The sequence below is a fragment of the Chanodichthys erythropterus genome, chromosome 17 (genome assembly GCF_024489055.1).
Source record: "Chanodichthys erythropterus isolate Z2021 chromosome 17, ASM2448905v1, whole genome shotgun sequence".
Lineage (NCBI taxonomy): Eukaryota > Metazoa > Chordata > Actinopteri > Cypriniformes > Xenocyprididae > Chanodichthys > Chanodichthys erythropterus.
In genome coordinates this window covers 15841739-15860443 of record NC_090237.1, presented here as the reverse complement: position 1 = coordinate 15860443, position 18705 = coordinate 15841739, and the positions used below count along the sequence as shown (strand labels likewise).

The window sequence follows — 18705 nt, the reverse complement described above, 5'->3', positions numbered from 1 at the left end:
GCATCTGCTACATCCCTGTGAATTACTTGGCAACAGCTACTGAGAACGTAAGGGGTGAATATGTCGAAATAAATCAAACTTACATCCTCTGAGAAAATCCCAGGACTTGGCTTCTGCACTCTTTCCAGCAGAAGACCATCGAGTGCTGCATCCGACGCCAAATATTTTGTCCTTTCATCATCTGGACTATCAGTTTGTCCCAGTCTGGCATGGAACAGCTCACTTAGGCCCACCTGTAAAGCCTGGAAATGGAGACGAGGTCATTAATAAAGACTCTATTAGAACATTCCTTCTTGTCTTGTTCAAGCTGTGCTGTGTGAGGCAGTTGTATATGGCACCTTGAAGAAGGCCCTTTGGAAGGCAGGAGCAGAGTCTGCCCTCATCTGACCGGTGGAAATGTGTGCAGCACAGTGCATGAGCAGCAAAGAGAGGCCGCCCACCGACTGCAACCTCCGACTGCGAACAAACAGAGTCCTCTCTCCCTCCTGAAGACATAGGGAGTGCTAAGTGCACAAGGGTTTGTATGACAGAGCACTAAGTGTGCTTAACATGAATTAATTATCGCTCACGCGGTGACTGACAAATGAGGGCATTTAACCTTACTGCAACCGAACTAGCTGTGAAACCAATTATATCACAGGAAAAGTGGTGCTAATTATCACTAAGTGTGATAAATTGTTAATAGCTTTCCATATGTTGTATATTTCACTGGTTCAATATTTGCATTCATAAATTTAGAAATACCTGATAATAGAAAGAGTTGCGGAAAGCATTGTTATTGTAGTCGTTGAAAGGTAGACTAGAAGCCAGTTGAAGTGTTACTGCTGGTATCTGGAATGAAGAAATCAAAGCTGTGAATAAACTTCAGGCTATTTGCATGAAACCATTGCAAAAGTGAAAGTAAAGACATTTATAATGCTATAAAATATTCTATTTCAAATAAATGCTGTTCTTTTGAACGTTATTAATCAAAGAATTCACCGTTTCCAGAAAAATATTAAACAGGACAACAATTTTCAGCATTGATAACAAAAAGAAATGTCAGCATATTAAAATGATTTTTGAAGGATCATGGGACACTGAAGACTGGAGTAATGGCTGCTGAAATTTCAGCTTTGCCATGACAGTAATACATTTTAAATGTAAAAATTTTAAAATATATTCAAATAGAAAATAGTTATTTTAAATTGTAATAATCTTTCACAATATTATAGTTTTTATTTATTTTTGATCAAATAAATGCAGCCTTGGTGACCATGAGAGACTTCATTTAAAAAACATCAATTATATTTATATAATTTATATTGATTACAAATAATTTGAGTCAAAAACAGTAATGAACTAGTATTATATTATTAGTATTATATTCTTTTGTGCAATTGTTGTAATAAATATTTTATCTAATGTTATTTTGATTATAGCTATAAAGAAAAACACCCCAAGAAGCCATGGTTTACAGTGAATTTATAACAGCTAAGGGGCATTGTTAGGCACATTTAGCTGTTATAAATTCACTGTAAACCACGGCTTCACAGGGCTTATTGCTTTTATAAAATGGATACAACACAATATAAATATTAAAGCCAAAAAATGTGTATCAATGCAACCTTCATGAAGTAAAATCATTAAAAGCCTTCCTTCAGCTGAAAAAAAAAGTCCCTGACCATGAACAGCAACAGAAGTTACATTTATTATGCCATTACATCATTTTTTTTTTTTTTTTATGAGCGAGTTGCAAAGATATATTGAAACTTGTTTTGAACATGAAACAAGAAGCAAATGTCAAAAGCTCTGAGTGCTGTCAGTGTCAGCAGGGCATGGGAAAACCCGTTAGATAGCAGCAGACTTTCAAACGGATTTTTTATTATGAACATAGAACTGACCTGAAGGAAAATGCTAAATCTGAATGCAGGTAATACACTCAGTCACTCGATATCTCTCTCACAACACTGTTCTACATAATGCAGTAAGCTTCAATGAACACAATCAATTGAGAACAAACATATGTTTATGTTGCTAAAAGTGGTTGCTAAGACAGACGCAGCAGCATACACACTCAGTGGTGCAGCGATACTTATGGAATACCAAAGACCCTTTAAGACTGTGTTATTCTATAGTCTTTGATAATACGGTCAGCTGTATGTTTTCATGAATTTTACAACGACTTCGAACGCGACTCAACCAATCAGAATCAAGAGCCGGAACTATCCGTTTTATAAAAATAAATTGCTAGTAAAATGTCATAACTATCAATGCAGGGTTCAGTCAAATGATCTGTCTGAACAAACCAAAGATTTCGACATGTGCAACCTAACAACATTAAAAAACCTTTTTTTTTTTTGTCATGTTACTAAATAAATGAAAGTAACGTAACGTAGATACGTTTTGTTAGTTACTCCCCAACACAGTCTATGAGAAACACACATAAAAGCAAGTGAAAAAAGACAGACAGATCCAGACCATTTTATGTAAGTGAAGGTGCTGGAGGAGAAACTGTCCATGCTGGTAGAGCAGAAGCTCTCGTGGGTTGAGTGTTTCAGAGCTCACTAGAATCAGCTCCCCCTCGCACTCCCACTGAGCATCCATGAAATCCATGAACGACCGGCCTGCACCTGAATGCATGTACCAACACACACCATTTAATGTGTCACACTTTGATCACTCTGCCTCTTTGCAAATTTTAACAAAAAATAAAGTTGTTAATTAATTACATTGTCACGTCCCTTGAACTTTGCTGCTAAAAATAATATTAGTTATATTTCTGACATGTACTTGATGGTTCTCATGGCTTTAAATCATCTGTTGCTATACTAATTACTTTGCAGTTCTGATGAGATCAGATTGCACGTTTCAGTGGTGATAATTAGAGCCTGACCTGAGGGCTGGAACTTCAGCATGCCTCTATCTCTGGCGCTATCCCTGAGCTGCTGCTCCACTTCCTTCATCAGCTGGAAGAGAGGAGATAGTGCTACTAGTCTGGACCAATCTTCTTCTGCAACACCGTAAAAACAAATACAGAACAGGAAAATCATTTGAGATACTTTTTGTTGCTAAATTGCTAAGTGGTAACTTATTCTGAATGTTTTTCAGTATCATAGTTTACAATATCAAAAATTGTAAAATATGAAATCCGAGAGGTATCTGAACCACACATAAGCAGCAACATCATATCACTTTTCAAGGTCCAGAAAGGTAGTAAAGACATTGTTAAAATAGTCCACATGACTACAGTGGTTAAACCTTAATATTATGAAGGCCAATAATGAGTCGGCATTCTGATGTAGAACACGGACACACTGCGTTTACTATGTTAACTGTGTAGGAGACTGACAGGGAAGAGAAAAAATGGTTTTGGTTTTGTTTGTGCACACAAAAAGTATTCTCGCCACTTCATAACATTAAGGTTGAACCACTGTAGTCACGTTGACTATTTTAACAATGTCTACTACCTTTCTGGGCCTCGAAAGGTTCAATGATGTGGCTGCCTAGGTGTTGTTCTGATACCTCTTGGATTTCATCAAAAAGATCTTCATTTGTGTTGTGAAGATGAACGGAAGTCTTACGGGCATGGAACAGCATGAGGGTGAGTACTTCATTTTTGGGTGAACTAACCCTTTAAAGGGGCTCTATGTAGGAATGACACTCAGTGGTCGAAATAGGTACTGCAGTTCAAATTCAAAATATTGTTTGTTTCAAAGATGAGGGTGGGCAGCTTGAGGACACGCAACAAGAGGGAGCGCAATTGACAATGAAGGCTAAGTTTTAACATGCTGCTGTTCAGAGATTTTTAGATGAATGCAGAGGCTTTTTAAGTCCGGTAGAATCTGCAATTCTCTGATCCAGTTTGTTTGCTGGTTTCCATGGCTGCAATACGCGGTGTGTTCAGCCAACTGGCAATCGGTGTTTGTCGAAATACTATTAAAAATGAACTTTTTATCATTATTTATGATAAACTGGCAGCACACGGTTTCCTACAGACCAAAACAAAGACAGACATTCCGACACGGAATGCACATTTTCAAAGTAGAATGTCTGCCTGTAGCATTGTTTTTCTGAGAAACAAGTAGGTGAACTTAGCATGTTTCCTAAATATCTGCAAACATATTGGGGTATTTTTATGCTTTATTAAAGGTCTCATGACATGCTACTTTTTGGATGCTTTTACATAGGCCTAAGTGGTCCCTAGTACTGTATCTGAAGTCTCTTTTCCGAAAAATGCAGCCTTGGTGCAGAATTTCAGCCACTACAAGTCAGTCCCACAATGAGCTTTCCTAAGGATGTGCCGTTTCTGGGTCTGTAGCTTTAAATGCTAATGAGGATGAGAGAGGCGGGGCAAGGTGGAGGGTAGGTGTGGCCTTAACAAGCTTGCGGCCACTGTACAATGCGCTAATGTCGACAGTGGATGTATCGCAATGGCTCGTAGACACGCAGTTGTTCAAGCTTTCAGTTTGACCCAGAATCTGATCCAGATGGAGAAGCACCTGATGGAGAAGTTGCAACTCAGCTGCTACAGCAGGACATCTCCGAATGGTTAGTTTAAAACATTGTGTCTGGATACGGTCCTTTAGTTGGTAGCTAATGCTGGCCTACATTGTTGGCTTTTCATGTTGTTCTGATTTGCTATCGTATATTATATATATAATTATTAGCTATAGACAATAACCAGTGCCACTAAATTAGTCATCTGCCATTATTACAAATACCTTTTCAGATAGGTGCCTGTTGTGGAAAATGTGCCACCATGCCAACATCATTTATTTATTTACATATTTTATATTTCATAAATCTACATTACATCAAGTCTAGTCATAGAAAATACGCTCTTTGACTTGAGACAGAATTGTGTCCGAGTCTTGTTTTATGCGGACTCGAGTATTACAACACTGACATATGTTGCATGTATGTGTTATAGTTTAATACTTAGGGTTAGGGATGTGTACACGCTTATAACCCTGAGTATGAGCAAGTATAGACAATACAAGTATTCAAGGGTTAGTTCACCAAAAAAAAAGAAAATTCTGTTAATTACTCAATCATGTGGTGTTCTAAATCCGTAAGACTTTCATTCATCTTCAGAACACAAATGAAGATCTTCTTGATGAAATCTAAGAGGTTTTGTCCCTCCATTGACAACCTACGCAACTGAAACTTTGATGCTTTAAAAAGTTTATAAAGAGATTGTAAAACTAATCCATGTGAATTGAGCAGTTTAGTCGACAGAACAAACCTCTTCTGGAAGCTCAAACGTGCTGTGTAACACACGAGAATGAACCTCGTTGGTTATGCAGCACATTTGAGCTTCAGGAATATGTTTGTTTTTGTGCATCATTCAGGTTCTGTAGAGCTTTTGTTTATGTTTGCTGATCAATGTTTATATGTGAATAAAAGCCTAAATTAAATCTTTTCATCATTTAAAGCTACTGAGTCACTTCAGAAAAATTGGACTAAACCACTCAATTCATATGGATTAGTTTTACGACCTCTTTATGAACTTTTTGAAGCATCAAAATTGCTATTGCGTAGGCTGTCAATGAAGGGACAAAACGCTCTCAGATTTCATCACCAAGATCTTCATTTGCGTTCCGAAGATGAACGAATGTCTTACGGGTTTGGAACGACATGAGAGTGAGTAATTAATGACAGAATTTAAATTTAACTAAGTATGGTTTAAACCTTAAGTATAGAAATTGTGTTGCTTGAAATAGCAAAACTGCCTAAATAGGCCATGTGCTAAAGCAATGTAACAGCATGTTTTTGCTTCACTGTTTTCCTTTTGTGGAAACATGACCTTTAAAGGTGCCATAGAATGCTTTTTCACAAGATGTAATATAAGTCTAAGGTGTCCCCTGAATGTGTCTGTGAAGTTTCAGCTCAAAATACCCCATAGATTTCTTTATTCATTTTTTTAACTGCCTGTTTCGGGGCATCATTATAAATGCGCCGATTCTGTGCGTGTCCCCTTTAATTGCTCGCGACTCTATAATACATTGCATAAACAAAGTTCACAAAGCTAATACAACCCTCAAAATGGATCTTTACAAAGTGTTCGTCATGCAGCCTATCGGATCATGTAAGTATTTATTTGGATGTTTACATTTGATTCTGAATGAGTCAGATAGTATGCTAACAGGGCTAAAGCTAACATTACACACTGTTGGAGAGATTTATAAAGAATGAAGTTGTGTTTATGAATTATACAGACTGCAAGTGTTTAATAATGAAAATAATGATATGACTCTGATCTCCGTGAATACAGTAAGAAACGATGGTAATTTTAACCACATTTAACAGTACATTAGCAACATGCTAACGAAACATTTAGAAAGACAATTTACAAATATCACTAAAAATATCATGATATCATGGATCATGTCAGTTATTATTGCTCCATCTGCCATTTTTCGCTGTTGTTCTTGCTTGCTTACCTAGTCTGATGATTCAGCTGTGCACAGATCCAGACGTTAATACTGGCTGCCCTTGTCTAATGCCTTGAACATGGGCTGGCATATGCAAAAGTTGGGGGCGTACATATTAATGATCCCGACTGTTACGTAACAGTCAGTGTTATGTTGAGATTCGCCTGTTCTTCAGAGGTCTTTTAAACAAATGAGATTTACATAAGAAGGAGGAAACAATGGTGTTTGAGACTCACTGTATGTCATTTCCATACTGAACTCTTGTTATTCAACTATGCCGAGGTAAATTCAATTTTCAATTCTAGGGCACCTTTAAGGAACTATAAGTCTTAAACACATTTTAGTTTCACTCAAAAAGCTCCACTAAAACTCTGACCTGCTAGCTTTGGGACACTGATATAAGCGGACAGACCAGGTTCCTGGAGAGACTGGACATCTGAATGGAACAAGAGAGAACATCATGTCGTGATCTGAAATGAGGATGCCTTTAACATCTCTGACATAAGAAAGCCTCACCCTGGCTGTGGTTTAGATGTGTTTTTTCCTGGCTTTTCTGAGTGGAAGATGGCTTTGACAGAGGAAGAGAGGGCACTATGGCATTCTGTTCACTCGCAGATGGAGTCTTGATTTGATCTTTAAAGGACTGAGTCGAGACACCTGGCGAAGCAGGAGACACAAACACAGCAGTGAAATTCTACAGACTTAACAACCAGAAACACTCTATTTATTCTCTGTGCATTCAAATATACCTTTCACAACAGACACCGTTTCAGTCCATGCTCTGGAAGCGCTTTCCCGGCCAAACGCCAGCTTCCCTTTTGAGATAGATTTTGCAACTGAGACAAAAACATGATTAACGTTTCTATAATAAGGAATAAATGAGGATATTGTTACCAGAGCTCTGTTGCCGCTGTGTGCTGGTCGATTGGCCAAGTGCTTTGCTTTCCTCCAACAGCTGAATAAGTCGTTCAAGCCGAGGAAGGATTTTCTGCTGAGTCATGGCTATTACTTTCAGAGGGTTTCTCACAGCCTTAGGCTTCAGTACACCAAAATCTTTAAACCAGAATGTGCCAGACTCCAAAGACTAGAGAAGAGAATCAATTTAGTAGACTGTCAAGGGAAAAGAAAGTCTTCCAAAGCATTGTCCCAAATATATACAAAACAGCTCTAAGGTAAACCAAGGACATCGCTATACAATTATCGGTCAGTGCCACGGGCATGCATTGCACATCTAGCCTCCGGCATGTGTTACCTGCGCGGTGTCAGCGCGCAGCTGGCAGACCAGACGAGCACAGTGGAGAGACGAAAGCACAGCGTCCAGCTCTGCTTGTCTCTGCATTAATTGCTCCCACAGTTCCTGCTCCTCATCCTGTGATAATCACAAGACACTGTGTTATTTATCCTAGAGCACACTCTATTAAACTGGAAAATGGACAGTGCAAAGCCAGAATATTGGCAATTGCACAAATTGTCACATGATGGACATTAAGCTTCCAAAGTATTGATCTGCTCATTCAACTGTTTAAAGACATAATAATGAGCTCAGCAGATTTGTATGTTTCTCTCTGTGGGTGAGTGTTTCAAAGTGAAAACAAGCTGACCAGATGCTGCGTTTCCTGTACTGATAGCTGATCCCGGTCTGTCTGCAATCTCTCCATGGACACACTCACTCGGTTCAGCACGGCCTTAAACCTGGTGTGCCAGTAACACTGCTGCTCCCACTCCTCCTCGTCTCCTTAAGGGAAGAGTTCACACAGAGATGAAACCTTTGTCATTATTTACCCATCATGTTGTTCCAAACCCTAAAGCTGTTTTATAAAACAAAATTGAGGGCAATATGTTTTTCCAAACAATGAGATTTAATAGCGACATCTAGCCAACAGTCTCTCACTTTTTTAGTAAAAATCACACATATGATTGACATTGTAAAATAGTTCAATTTTACCATGGTTAGCTCCAAAATTTACATCACTATAAAAGTGATCCACATGATTCATACAAGCCTTCTTATTACAAGTCTTCTTATTACAGGTCTTATGATATGTGAGGAACATTCTAAAAGTTGTTACTCACTGATAATTTTCTCTTCTAGGGAGTCATTTACTCGAACAGATCAATGAATCAGTGAGTTGAATTCAAGAACCGAATAAGTGTAATTTTTTTTTCAGAACTGATGAACAAATTAGATTGAATTGCTCATAAATTGGAATTAAATTATTTGATTCTTGAGTAAACTGCTTACTGGAGGGGAAGATTATTATTAGTGAATAATGACCAAAATCTGTGTTCCTCACACAAATCTACTTTATTGTATGACTTCAGAGGACTTGGAATATAGTGCACAGGAAGTTTAGACTACTTTTATGGATATTTTGTCATATTTTTGCATTTGAGCAGCCATAGTCACTATGAACTGTCATTGTATGGAAAATACCTGTGTAAAGATTCTTACAATTATCAAATTTTTTGTTACATATAAGCAAGACAGACATATTAGGGCAACATGAAGGTGAGTAAATAAAAACAGAACTGTCATTGTTGAGTGAATCTCTTTAACACAGATTTTAAGTAAGTTGCCAAAAGCAGTCACTTTTCTACGGAAGAGGATTAGGGCCAAGCAATAATAATTTCGAGAAAAAAGTCGAAATAAAATGTTGAGAATAAAGTCATTAAATTACAAGAAAAAAGTCGTTAAATTACGAGAACAAACTCGTTAAATTATGAGAAAAATGTTGTTAAATTTCGAGAAAAAAGTCAAGATAAAATGTTGAGAATAAACTCATTAAACTATGAGAATAAAGGCATTAAATTACGAGAAAAAAGTCGTTAAATTATGAGAACAAATTAGCAATTTAACGAATTTGTTCTCGTAATTTAACAACGTTTTTCTCATAATTTAATGACTTTATTCTCAAAATTTTTTCTCGACTTTTTTCTCGAAATTTAACGACATTTTTCTCATAATTTAACAAGTTTTTTCTTGTAATTTAATGACTTTATTCTCAACATTTTATCTCGACTTTTTTCTCGAAATTTAACTACATTTTTCTCATAATCTAACGAATTTGTTCTCATAATTTAACACGTTTTTACTCGTAATTTAATGACTTTATTCTCAACATTTTATCTCGACATTTAATGACATTTTTCTCATAATTTAACAAATTTGTTCTCATAATTTAACAATTTTTTTCTCGTAATTTAATGACTTTATTCTCAACATTTTATCTCGCATTATCTCAAAATTTAACGACTTTTTTTCTCGTAATTTAACGAGTTTATTCTCAACATTTTATCTCGACTTTTTTCTCGAAATTTAACAACTTTAATCTCGGGATGGTTTTATGCTTGGCCCTAATCCTCTTCCATACTTTTCTCTATATTACACACTACCGTTCAATAGTTTGGGGTCATTAAGATTGATTTATTTTTTTTAAATAAATTAATTATTTAAATTGTTTAGCAAGGATGTATTAAATTGACCCAAAGTCACTGTAAAGACATTATTAATGTTTTATAGAGATTTCTATTTCAAATAAAAGCTGTTCTTTTCAACTATTCATCAAACCTGAAAAAAAAATAAAAATAAATGATCACAGTTCCCACAAAAAAAATGGAAGTTTTCAGCATTGCTAATAATGATAAATGTTTATTGAGCAGCAAATGAGCATATTAGAATAATTTCTGATGGATCATGTGACACTGAAGACTGGAGTAACGGCTATGGCCATCACAGAAATAAATTACATTTTAAAATATAATAAAATAGAAAACATATAATTTATTATTATTATTATTTATTATTTTTTATTATTTTAAATTGTACGTATTTCACAATGTTACTGTTTTACAGTATTTTTAATCAAATAAATACAGCCTTGGTGAGCATAGCATCCAAACTTTTAAATGGTAGTGTACACAATGATCATGACTGCTATGTTTTGAATCTTTAAAGCATGACCGTTTGCGCTCTCAGTGGGAGTATGAGCGTGAGGACTGACCTCCTGTGAGAGCGTGTAACACATGGGCTGGTAGAAGCAGAGATAACTCTGAGTTCTGGAGAGCTTTTCTCTGGGCCTCACACTGAGCGCTTTCCTGAATCTCAGCGGCAGTCTCCCTTAGCTGCCTGTCTGTGTCCATCCAGTCTATCTGTTTCGCGCACACACGAACATGCACAGAATCTCATTTGGGATGCAAGGATGGTGGAAATGCTTTCTATCACACTGACACTCACAGAAATATAAACAGACACTTGGTCAAAAGACTTGCATTTTAAATAGGCCACAGAGTGCAGTGCCATCTCTGAGGAGTCAACTCACACATTCAGACTCGTGTACAGAAGTAGACAGATAGTGTTTAACGGCTCTGTCAAAATCTCCCACCATCTCTTCTTCCTTCAGTGTCTGCTCACGCCAGTAATTGCCCCGTACGCTGCTCTCCTTCTGGAGGGTTTCAACCTGGGGCAAACAAACACATTTTGTAAACATATAAACACCCCCCAAGCCAAATGAGCTTTTATGCAGCTGTGATTTAGTTCAACTTCACTCACCATGACACTGTCTGGGTTTTCTCCTAAAGTCAGAATTTGAGACACAGTTACAGGGACCACAGTCCGCTTCCAAACATCCAGATTTGCCCCCACAACTGGAGCCAGCACCCCGGTCACTGGGTCCACCGTTTGCGCTCCAAAACGTATGGGAACCAGCCCTGAGAGCAGTAATAGGTTAACACCTAGAGATTAATGTAACAGGATTTGGACATTCCTAGTAACCTACATTACCTTTACCATCTGCATCCTCCATGGTTCCTGCCAGAGGCACCATGCAGCCTGACACCCAGTCCAACTGAGCTCCGAGAACTGGGACATTCAAACCCGAGCCTCCGGGATCAGGATACTCCAACCCGGGTAGAGCTGGCAAGGAGAGCTCAATGCCAGGCAGCTTGATCTCCCCTAAAAGAGCAGAAGCAGCAAGAAGGAAAAAATTCAGTAAAATTTCTGCTTTAATCAGATTGCTGTAAATGTCAAGCATATATATATATATATATATACACACAAACACACTACCGTTCAAAAGTTTGGGGTCAGTAAGATTTTTTTAATGTTTTAAAAGAAGTATCTTCTACTCACCAAGCCTGCATTTATTTGATTAAAAATACAAACAAAAACAGTAATATTGTAAAAAATTTAAAACAGCTGTTTTCTATGTCAATATACAGTAAAGTGTAATTTATTCCTGTGATCAAAGCTGAATTTTCAGCATCATTACTCCAGTCTTCAGTGTCACATGATCCTTCAGAAATCATTCTAATATGATGATTTGATGCTCAAGAAACATTCATTATTATGATCAATGTTGAAAACAGTTGAGTACAATTTTCTTTTCAAAATTCTTCGATGAATAGAAAGTTCAAAAGAACAGCATTTATTTCAAATAGAATTTTTCTAACATTATAATTGTCTTTACTGTAACTTTTGATCAGTTTAACTCATCCTTGATGAATAAAAGTATTGATTAATTTTATTTCTATCCCCCAAAAATAAAATAAAAATTCTTACTGACCCCAGACTTTTGAACGGTAGTCTTTAATGTTAAAAAAGATTTAGATTTCAGACAAATGCTGTTCTTTTGAACTTTCTATTCATCATAGCATCATGAAATAAAAATGTATATATATATATATATATATATATATATATATATATATATATATATATATATATATATATATATATATATTGAATATATATATATATATATATATATATATATATATATATATTGAATATATATATATATATATATATATATATATATATATATATATATATATATTGAATATATATATATATATATATATATATATATATATATATATATATTGAATATATATATATATATATATATATATATATATATATATATATTGAATATATAGAATATATATATATATATATATATTGAATATATAGAATATATATATATATATATATATATATTGAATATATAGAATATATATATATATATATATATATATTGATATATATAGATATATATATATATATATATATATATATTGAATATATATATATATATATATATATATTGAATATATATATATATATATATATATATTGAATATATATATATTATATATTGAATATATATATATATATATATATATATATATATTATATATATATATAAAATGCTAAATATAAAATATTTTATAAAATATAAAAAACCTCAGGATTTAAAGTATTATCATTTATAAAATGTAACATTTTTTATCATTCAATTTATCATTTATAAAACATTATTAATAGACATTAGTAAGCCATTTATAAATACAGCTATAAATGCTTTTTTTCTTGATTTATAAGCATATCTATAAGGAGTTTAATAATTGTATTTTCGTACTTTATTAATCATCAATTTATCATTTCTAAATTATGTATTACATTATTCACAAACCAGTTATTTAGGAGTTGTTCAGTGGTTCATATATCATTTAGGAAGTGTAAGTAAATGATTAATAAAATATTTAAATGTACATTTATGCATCTTATTATATAGTAATAGTTACTTAGTGTGTTAATAAATGTGTCCTAGTATCAAAACTACCTCAGTACTAACTTTAAAACATTAGAGGACAGCAATGCAGAAGATCACTGAATCTTTAAATCTCATTTATAAAAGCTTTAAAAAGTATAAATAGTCCTCACTTTTGATGAGTTAAAAAAAATAGTTAACTGACTGATTCTAAATGTTTTATAACTACCTGAATTAATCATGAATTGCAGTAGGAACATAAAGCATTTATTAACACACTAGTAACTATTACTACATGTCTAAATAATAAAATGTATAAATTAATGTTTAAATAGTTTATGCTTATAAATCAAGAATAAAGCATTTATAGCTGTATTTATAAACTGCTTACTAATGCTTAAATAATGCTTCATAGCGTGCAGTTATTATAATGTTACCAAAAGTTTAAATAAAAGGTTCAGATTTTCCATCACGGTAATAAATTACATTTTAAAGTATATTAAAATAAAAAAAACAGTTATTTTATATTACTGTTTTTACTGTATTTTTGATCAAATCATTTCAACCTTGGTGAGAATAAGAGACTTTTGAATGGTAATGTATCGCATAATATTAATAAAACTTCTTTGCATAACCTAGTTATTAAACACCACTGTAATCATAAAAGATCCAAAAATAATCAAACAGACAAGCATTCTGAAAGCTCTTGCACTGTTTAAATGAGATCCCATATTAAATGACCCTTCACTAAGCTCCGCCCCCTTGGTTACTGCTGCTAACCTCTACACAACATCACATAAGAATGTCTGGAGATGTCTGTGGACAGCATAGAGTGGTAAATATTAATTGGATATTATTAGTCCGTAGACTGGAATACATTGTGACTTTTGCACAGTATTTTTATTTGCCATTTTTCTTTAAAGAAATCGTTATGCAATAACTCCAAAGACTGCAAATCAGAATGGAGGAAAACACTTTTATCCACACATCAGTCAAATGATAAGAAAAAAGCCTCATTTGAACAGTTAATGTTAAGAAACAAAAGTTAAGGCAGGGCTCAATGGAGGGTAAAAGATAAAGATTTACCCAAGTATCAATTACTGTAGTCATTTTTGCACTGACCTAACCTTTATATTAGTTTACAGATCTTGAAGCAAACAGATCTTTTGTAGTAAACAGCTCCTACCCACCCACACTACCACCATTCTCGGCCACACCCCTGGCCTGTTCCTGTACAGCTTCCAGACGACTCAGCAGCTGCAACATACAGTGTTGGCTGCTTTTCCAGGCCTGCTCCAGCTCAGATGTTGCTGCCGAGAGTCTATCCAGGTCACCTTGTAGATCTGCAGCTGTTGAGCTCCACTCCTCACTGCAACCTTGCAGGAGCTCCGCCACCCGCAGACAGGCGCCCAGAGCCTGGCTGTCAAGCAGAGCCTGGAAACCCCCAGCATGAGGCACCACCTTCCCTCCTCGCACGCTGCCTCCACCAACCCGCACCATCCGGCCGCTCAAGGGCTCGATGAAGGACTCACCCAGGAGGAGCCCCCCAACTGGAAGTACAGCCCCTAAACAGACACAATCATCAATCAGGCTGTTTTAGCGTGCGAGATTTTTTCAACGTTCAGAAAACAGACCTGTATGGGGATCAAGACTAATCCCTGTGATGAGCACCAGGTTGCCTGTACGTGGGTCCAGCATGGGAGAGCCAATCTGAATGGGCAGCCGCAGACGCGAGATGGGACACATGTGCACGCCACCCAAAGGATAAACCAATCCTGTTTGTGGATGGATGGTGACTGCTAGAATAGGCACCAAAACACCAGTGTCATAATCACACATCGGTCCTCCGAGCACCAGCCTTTGGCCTGAACGAAGCCCCCGTAGTTTGGAAGCAGCATGGATTTCAGCATGGCGGGATGGAGGGTATGGAATGAAAGGCAGCAGAGGTGATTCCCATTTTCCCACCTCACCTAGAAAGAGAAAACCATTAGAAGTGCCTCTGAATTTGAATTGTAATCAAGTGCTGCTGACTGAGATTAACATATACAGAACACAGAATATTCCTTTACATTCATTCTACTAACTAGCATATTAAAGGGATAGTTCACCCAAAAATTATTCCATGATTTACTCATCCTCAAGCCATCCTAGATGTATGTGACTATCTTCTTTCAGACGAACACAGTCGGAAATATATATTTAAAAATATCCTGGTTCTTCCAAGCTTTATAATGATAGTGAGTGGAGGGGGAAGCCCAACAAGTGCATACATCCATCATTAAACTTATCCAGGCTCCAGGGGGTTAATAAAGGCCTTCTGAAGTGAAGCAATGGGTTTTTGTAAGAACAAATATCCATATAAGCATATAAAATATACATAGTCTAAAACAAGAAATTTTAAGGGGAAATGTTGGAGGATTTCGATATATGAGAAGAAGAGCTTGAGTCTGTTGCACAGCCCCATACGTTTAAACCGTCAGGGGTTACTCTTGTGGTGCAAGTCAACTTGCACAGTATGTGTACATCCATCTGCCGGAAGCAAGTTATTTTAGTTTATAAAGTTTTAGATATGGATTTTTCTTGCAAAAGCCCATCGCTTTGCTTCAGAGGGCCTTTATTAACCCCCTGGAGCTTTTATGATGGATGGATGCACTTTTTTGGACTTAAAAATAAAAAAGATAATTTTAATTTTTGGGTGAACTAACCCTTTAAGTGACTCACCCACACAAGCATCGGCTATAAAGACAAGGGTGGAGGAAGCAGGATCAAAGCCCACATTTCCCACCACAGGCAGTAGTTTGCCAGTCTGGGGGTGCAGGAAGAAGTCCGGGGGCACTGGCATGCTGTGCCCACTGGCCAGTAACATATGGGCATTAGAGTTGGGTTGAATGAGGCCTGTGATGGGGTCTACATGAACAGCATCACAAGCCCTAACAGATCCGTCAGGAGCTGTGGAGGGGAAAAAGAGTGCAATCTTTCTGTGTTTCCACAGACCTTAATCAATCAGTCATGCCACATACATGCCAAGTTGAGCCTCAGAGGATATTTGTCAGGATTTGACCAGCAAAATGTGCTATGTTGTAAAATAGCTCCACCTAGTGGTGTAGCTGCACTTTAAGACTTACGATAAGTTTCTGTTAAAATTACACTAGGGGGCGTGATTGCACAGTCACTGACATTCTTACCATATACAATAACATTAGGTTTGCATTACGTGGTTAATATTTGTAAATTCTCAAACAAATGGTTCTGACCAATGACATCTTCCCTACTGAGGACTGATCCAGTTGCAGGGCATAATAGCTGTGCTCCAGTGCCCTCTTTAAGCACAACCCAGGCTCCCTGCCTCTGGCTCTCCACTGATACCATCTCTGTCATCTCATCTGCCAGCATAGCTACTCGCTCCAGAACACTGCAATGCACAACATATACCGAAGAGAATTGATGAAGAAAAACTGTAAGGAATATAAGTATTACATTTAAAATATGTTTAAATACACACACAGAAATACAAACCATTCAAAAGTTTGGGGTCAGTAAAATGTATTTTTTATTTTTTTAAATTAAGTATTTTATGCTTACAAAGGCTGCCCTTTTTGGGAAATATTAATACAATTACACACACACAAAACACGTGTACTACAAAATACTACTGATAAACTGTGGTACTATATATTAGCTACCAATTTCGATCAAAAAATAAATTAAAATATCATGATGCTTCTTACTTTTAAAAGGATACAATATATACACTTTATAGTTAATTTACTTAAATCTAGCTTTAATTTATTATGGTTTTACTATGGTGTACTATATGCAATACTATGGTATTTTTGCAAAAATGTTATGGGATGAGTGGAGAATTTGGGCTTTGAAGTGTTAATGTGATATGTAGTGTGAAAACAGAAGGAGGAATTGAGGGAATTGAAGGGTTATGCAAAGGCTGAGTACATCCAGAGGCATGAAGTCAGACAGACACTGGTTTTGTAGTGGCCGGGCAGTGTCATGCAGTTCATGGATTCAAGGACACCTTGCTGCTGTCTCTGATGTTTATGTTATCTGTTGTGCCTCAACACTGAGGTCACAAACATGAATACAGGCTAAATGTCTAGTTTCCAGTCCTCTCTTCAATGAAACCTACTTTCTATTAACTCTCTTCATATCATGATAATAACACATAAATCTTACTGTGACCAGGCAGATATATTGGATACAGACACCACATAAAAAAAAAATAGACCCAATTTCATCACAGCAGTCACTGGACAATCAATCCTAAAGATCAGATGTGGAAAACAATCACAATTGTGTGCAGAATGAACAAAGCTTTAAGCTTTCACACTCGCTTTGTGATTATGGATCTGGAAATGTGATAAGAGGGCTAGGACGAGGATGAGACGAAGGGATTCTCCACCATTTATTATGGGGAAATTTTGTTTTTAAGAAACCTTTTTACTGTAACTGCACAGTTGCGTTTGCACACATTCACTCAGCTAAGAAAACCATTGCTAAATTCAATTCTATTGCTTTTAATTAACGCAAATTAAAATCGCAACATAAATTTGAATAGATTAAGCCAGGGGGATTAAGGGGGGTCTTGAGATGCCTACATAGATGACTGAAAAAATATGACAGAAGTTATACAAGAATTTGTCTTACTGTAAGTAGCCCTTAAGTCCAGACAGACTGACAACTTAATTGTAAAATAGATTACTGTAAAAGTAGGCCAGTGATATCATATATATTTTTCACTTAATCACAGTGATGTGAAAGTAAAAAAAATAAATACATTGCCGTAAAAAGTTTGGAGTTGGTAAGATTTTGTCACATGATCCTTCAGAAATCATTCTAATATGCTGATTTGGTGCTTAAGAAACATTTCTTATTATCAGTGTTGAAACAGTCAATATTTTTGTGGAAATTGTGAAACATTTTAAATTTCTGAGTAGAAAGATCAAGAGAACAACATTTATTTGAAACAGAAATATTTTGTAACATAAATGTCTACAGCAATTTTGATCAATTTAACACATTCTTGTTCAATAAATATATCTATTTCTCCAAGAAAAAAATCGTACTGACCCTAAACTTTTTAACGGCAGTGCATGCCATTAAGAATGATTACTTAATCACTCTTAATAATGGCACCAGACCGCCTTCCGTATTCTATTTATGAAGAAAGTGTAAAACTGTCGCAGTTCAAAAAGCTTACGCTACATCCCACACCTTTACTATTCAACTTACGAAAAAAGTGTAACTGACGCAACGCCGGTTTACACTTTCTTCGTAACTTGAATACGGAAGGCGGTCTGGCAGAAGCTAGATATTTTACTTCATAACTTGTTACATTTGGACATTTTTTTTTTACACAAACGCATTGTTTTGCCTCAGAACAACTGTGTGGATGGATGATGGATGAATGTGGATGGAGACACTTTCTTCAGCTCATATTCGTTTGGTAACTCATACTACCATTATAAACCTCGGATGCGTCAGGATGTTTATTAATATTTCTCCAACTGTGTTCATCAGTAAGAAAAAAGTCATACACACCTAGGATGGCTTGAGGATGAGTAAAGCTTGGGCTAATTTTCATTTGAAAGTGAACTAATCCTTTAATTACTGGGTGTCTCACATGATTAATTTGATAATAGGCCTATATTTTAATCAACTGAAACTTCAAAGCATGTATGAACCAAATGGGCAGAGATAAAAACAGACAGATACATATCTGCTTC

The 18705-nt window shown here is 35.8% G+C and overlaps 1 protein-coding gene across 7 annotated transcripts in view; it reads right to left on the bottom strand.

Moving 5' to 3' along the window:
• si:dkey-103g5.4 (uncharacterized) overlaps nucleotides 1-18705 on the bottom strand; it is a 31475-nt gene that overhangs the window by 2543 nt on the left and 10227 nt on the right. For 3 of the 7 annotated variants that reach the window (XM_067365918.1, XM_067365919.1, XM_067365922.1), the window contains 19 exons: nucleotides 16222-16379; nucleotides 15689-15916; nucleotides 14602-14937; nucleotides 14158-14532; nucleotides 11197-11367; nucleotides 10966-11123; nucleotides 10736-10873; nucleotides 10418-10565; nucleotides 8018-8151; nucleotides 7669-7785; nucleotides 7311-7500; nucleotides 7166-7231; nucleotides 6933-7073; nucleotides 6793-6852; nucleotides 2876-2992; nucleotides 2461-2612; nucleotides 745-831; nucleotides 339-485; nucleotides 84-242 (listed from right to left, as the gene is read on the bottom strand). In XM_067365918.1, coding sequence (XP_067222019.1) covers nucleotides 84-242; nucleotides 339-485; nucleotides 745-831; nucleotides 2461-2612; nucleotides 2876-2992; nucleotides 6793-6852; nucleotides 6933-7073; nucleotides 7166-7231; nucleotides 7311-7500; nucleotides 7669-7785; nucleotides 8018-8151; nucleotides 10418-10565; nucleotides 10736-10873; nucleotides 10966-11123; nucleotides 11197-11367; nucleotides 14158-14532; nucleotides 14602-14937; nucleotides 15689-15916; nucleotides 16222-16379 — 3082 coding nt within the window. Of the gene's footprint in view, nucleotides 1-83; nucleotides 243-338; nucleotides 486-744; nucleotides 832-2460; nucleotides 2613-2875; nucleotides 2993-6792; nucleotides 6887-6932; nucleotides 7074-7165; nucleotides 7232-7310; nucleotides 7501-7668; nucleotides 7786-8017; nucleotides 8152-10417; nucleotides 10566-10735; nucleotides 10874-10965; nucleotides 11124-11196; nucleotides 11368-14157; nucleotides 14533-14601; nucleotides 14938-15688; nucleotides 15917-16221; nucleotides 16380-18705 lie in introns of those variants that run through there. The other 4 variants (XM_067365920.1, XM_067365921.1, XM_067365923.1 and 1 more) reach the window with 4 other exon arrangements.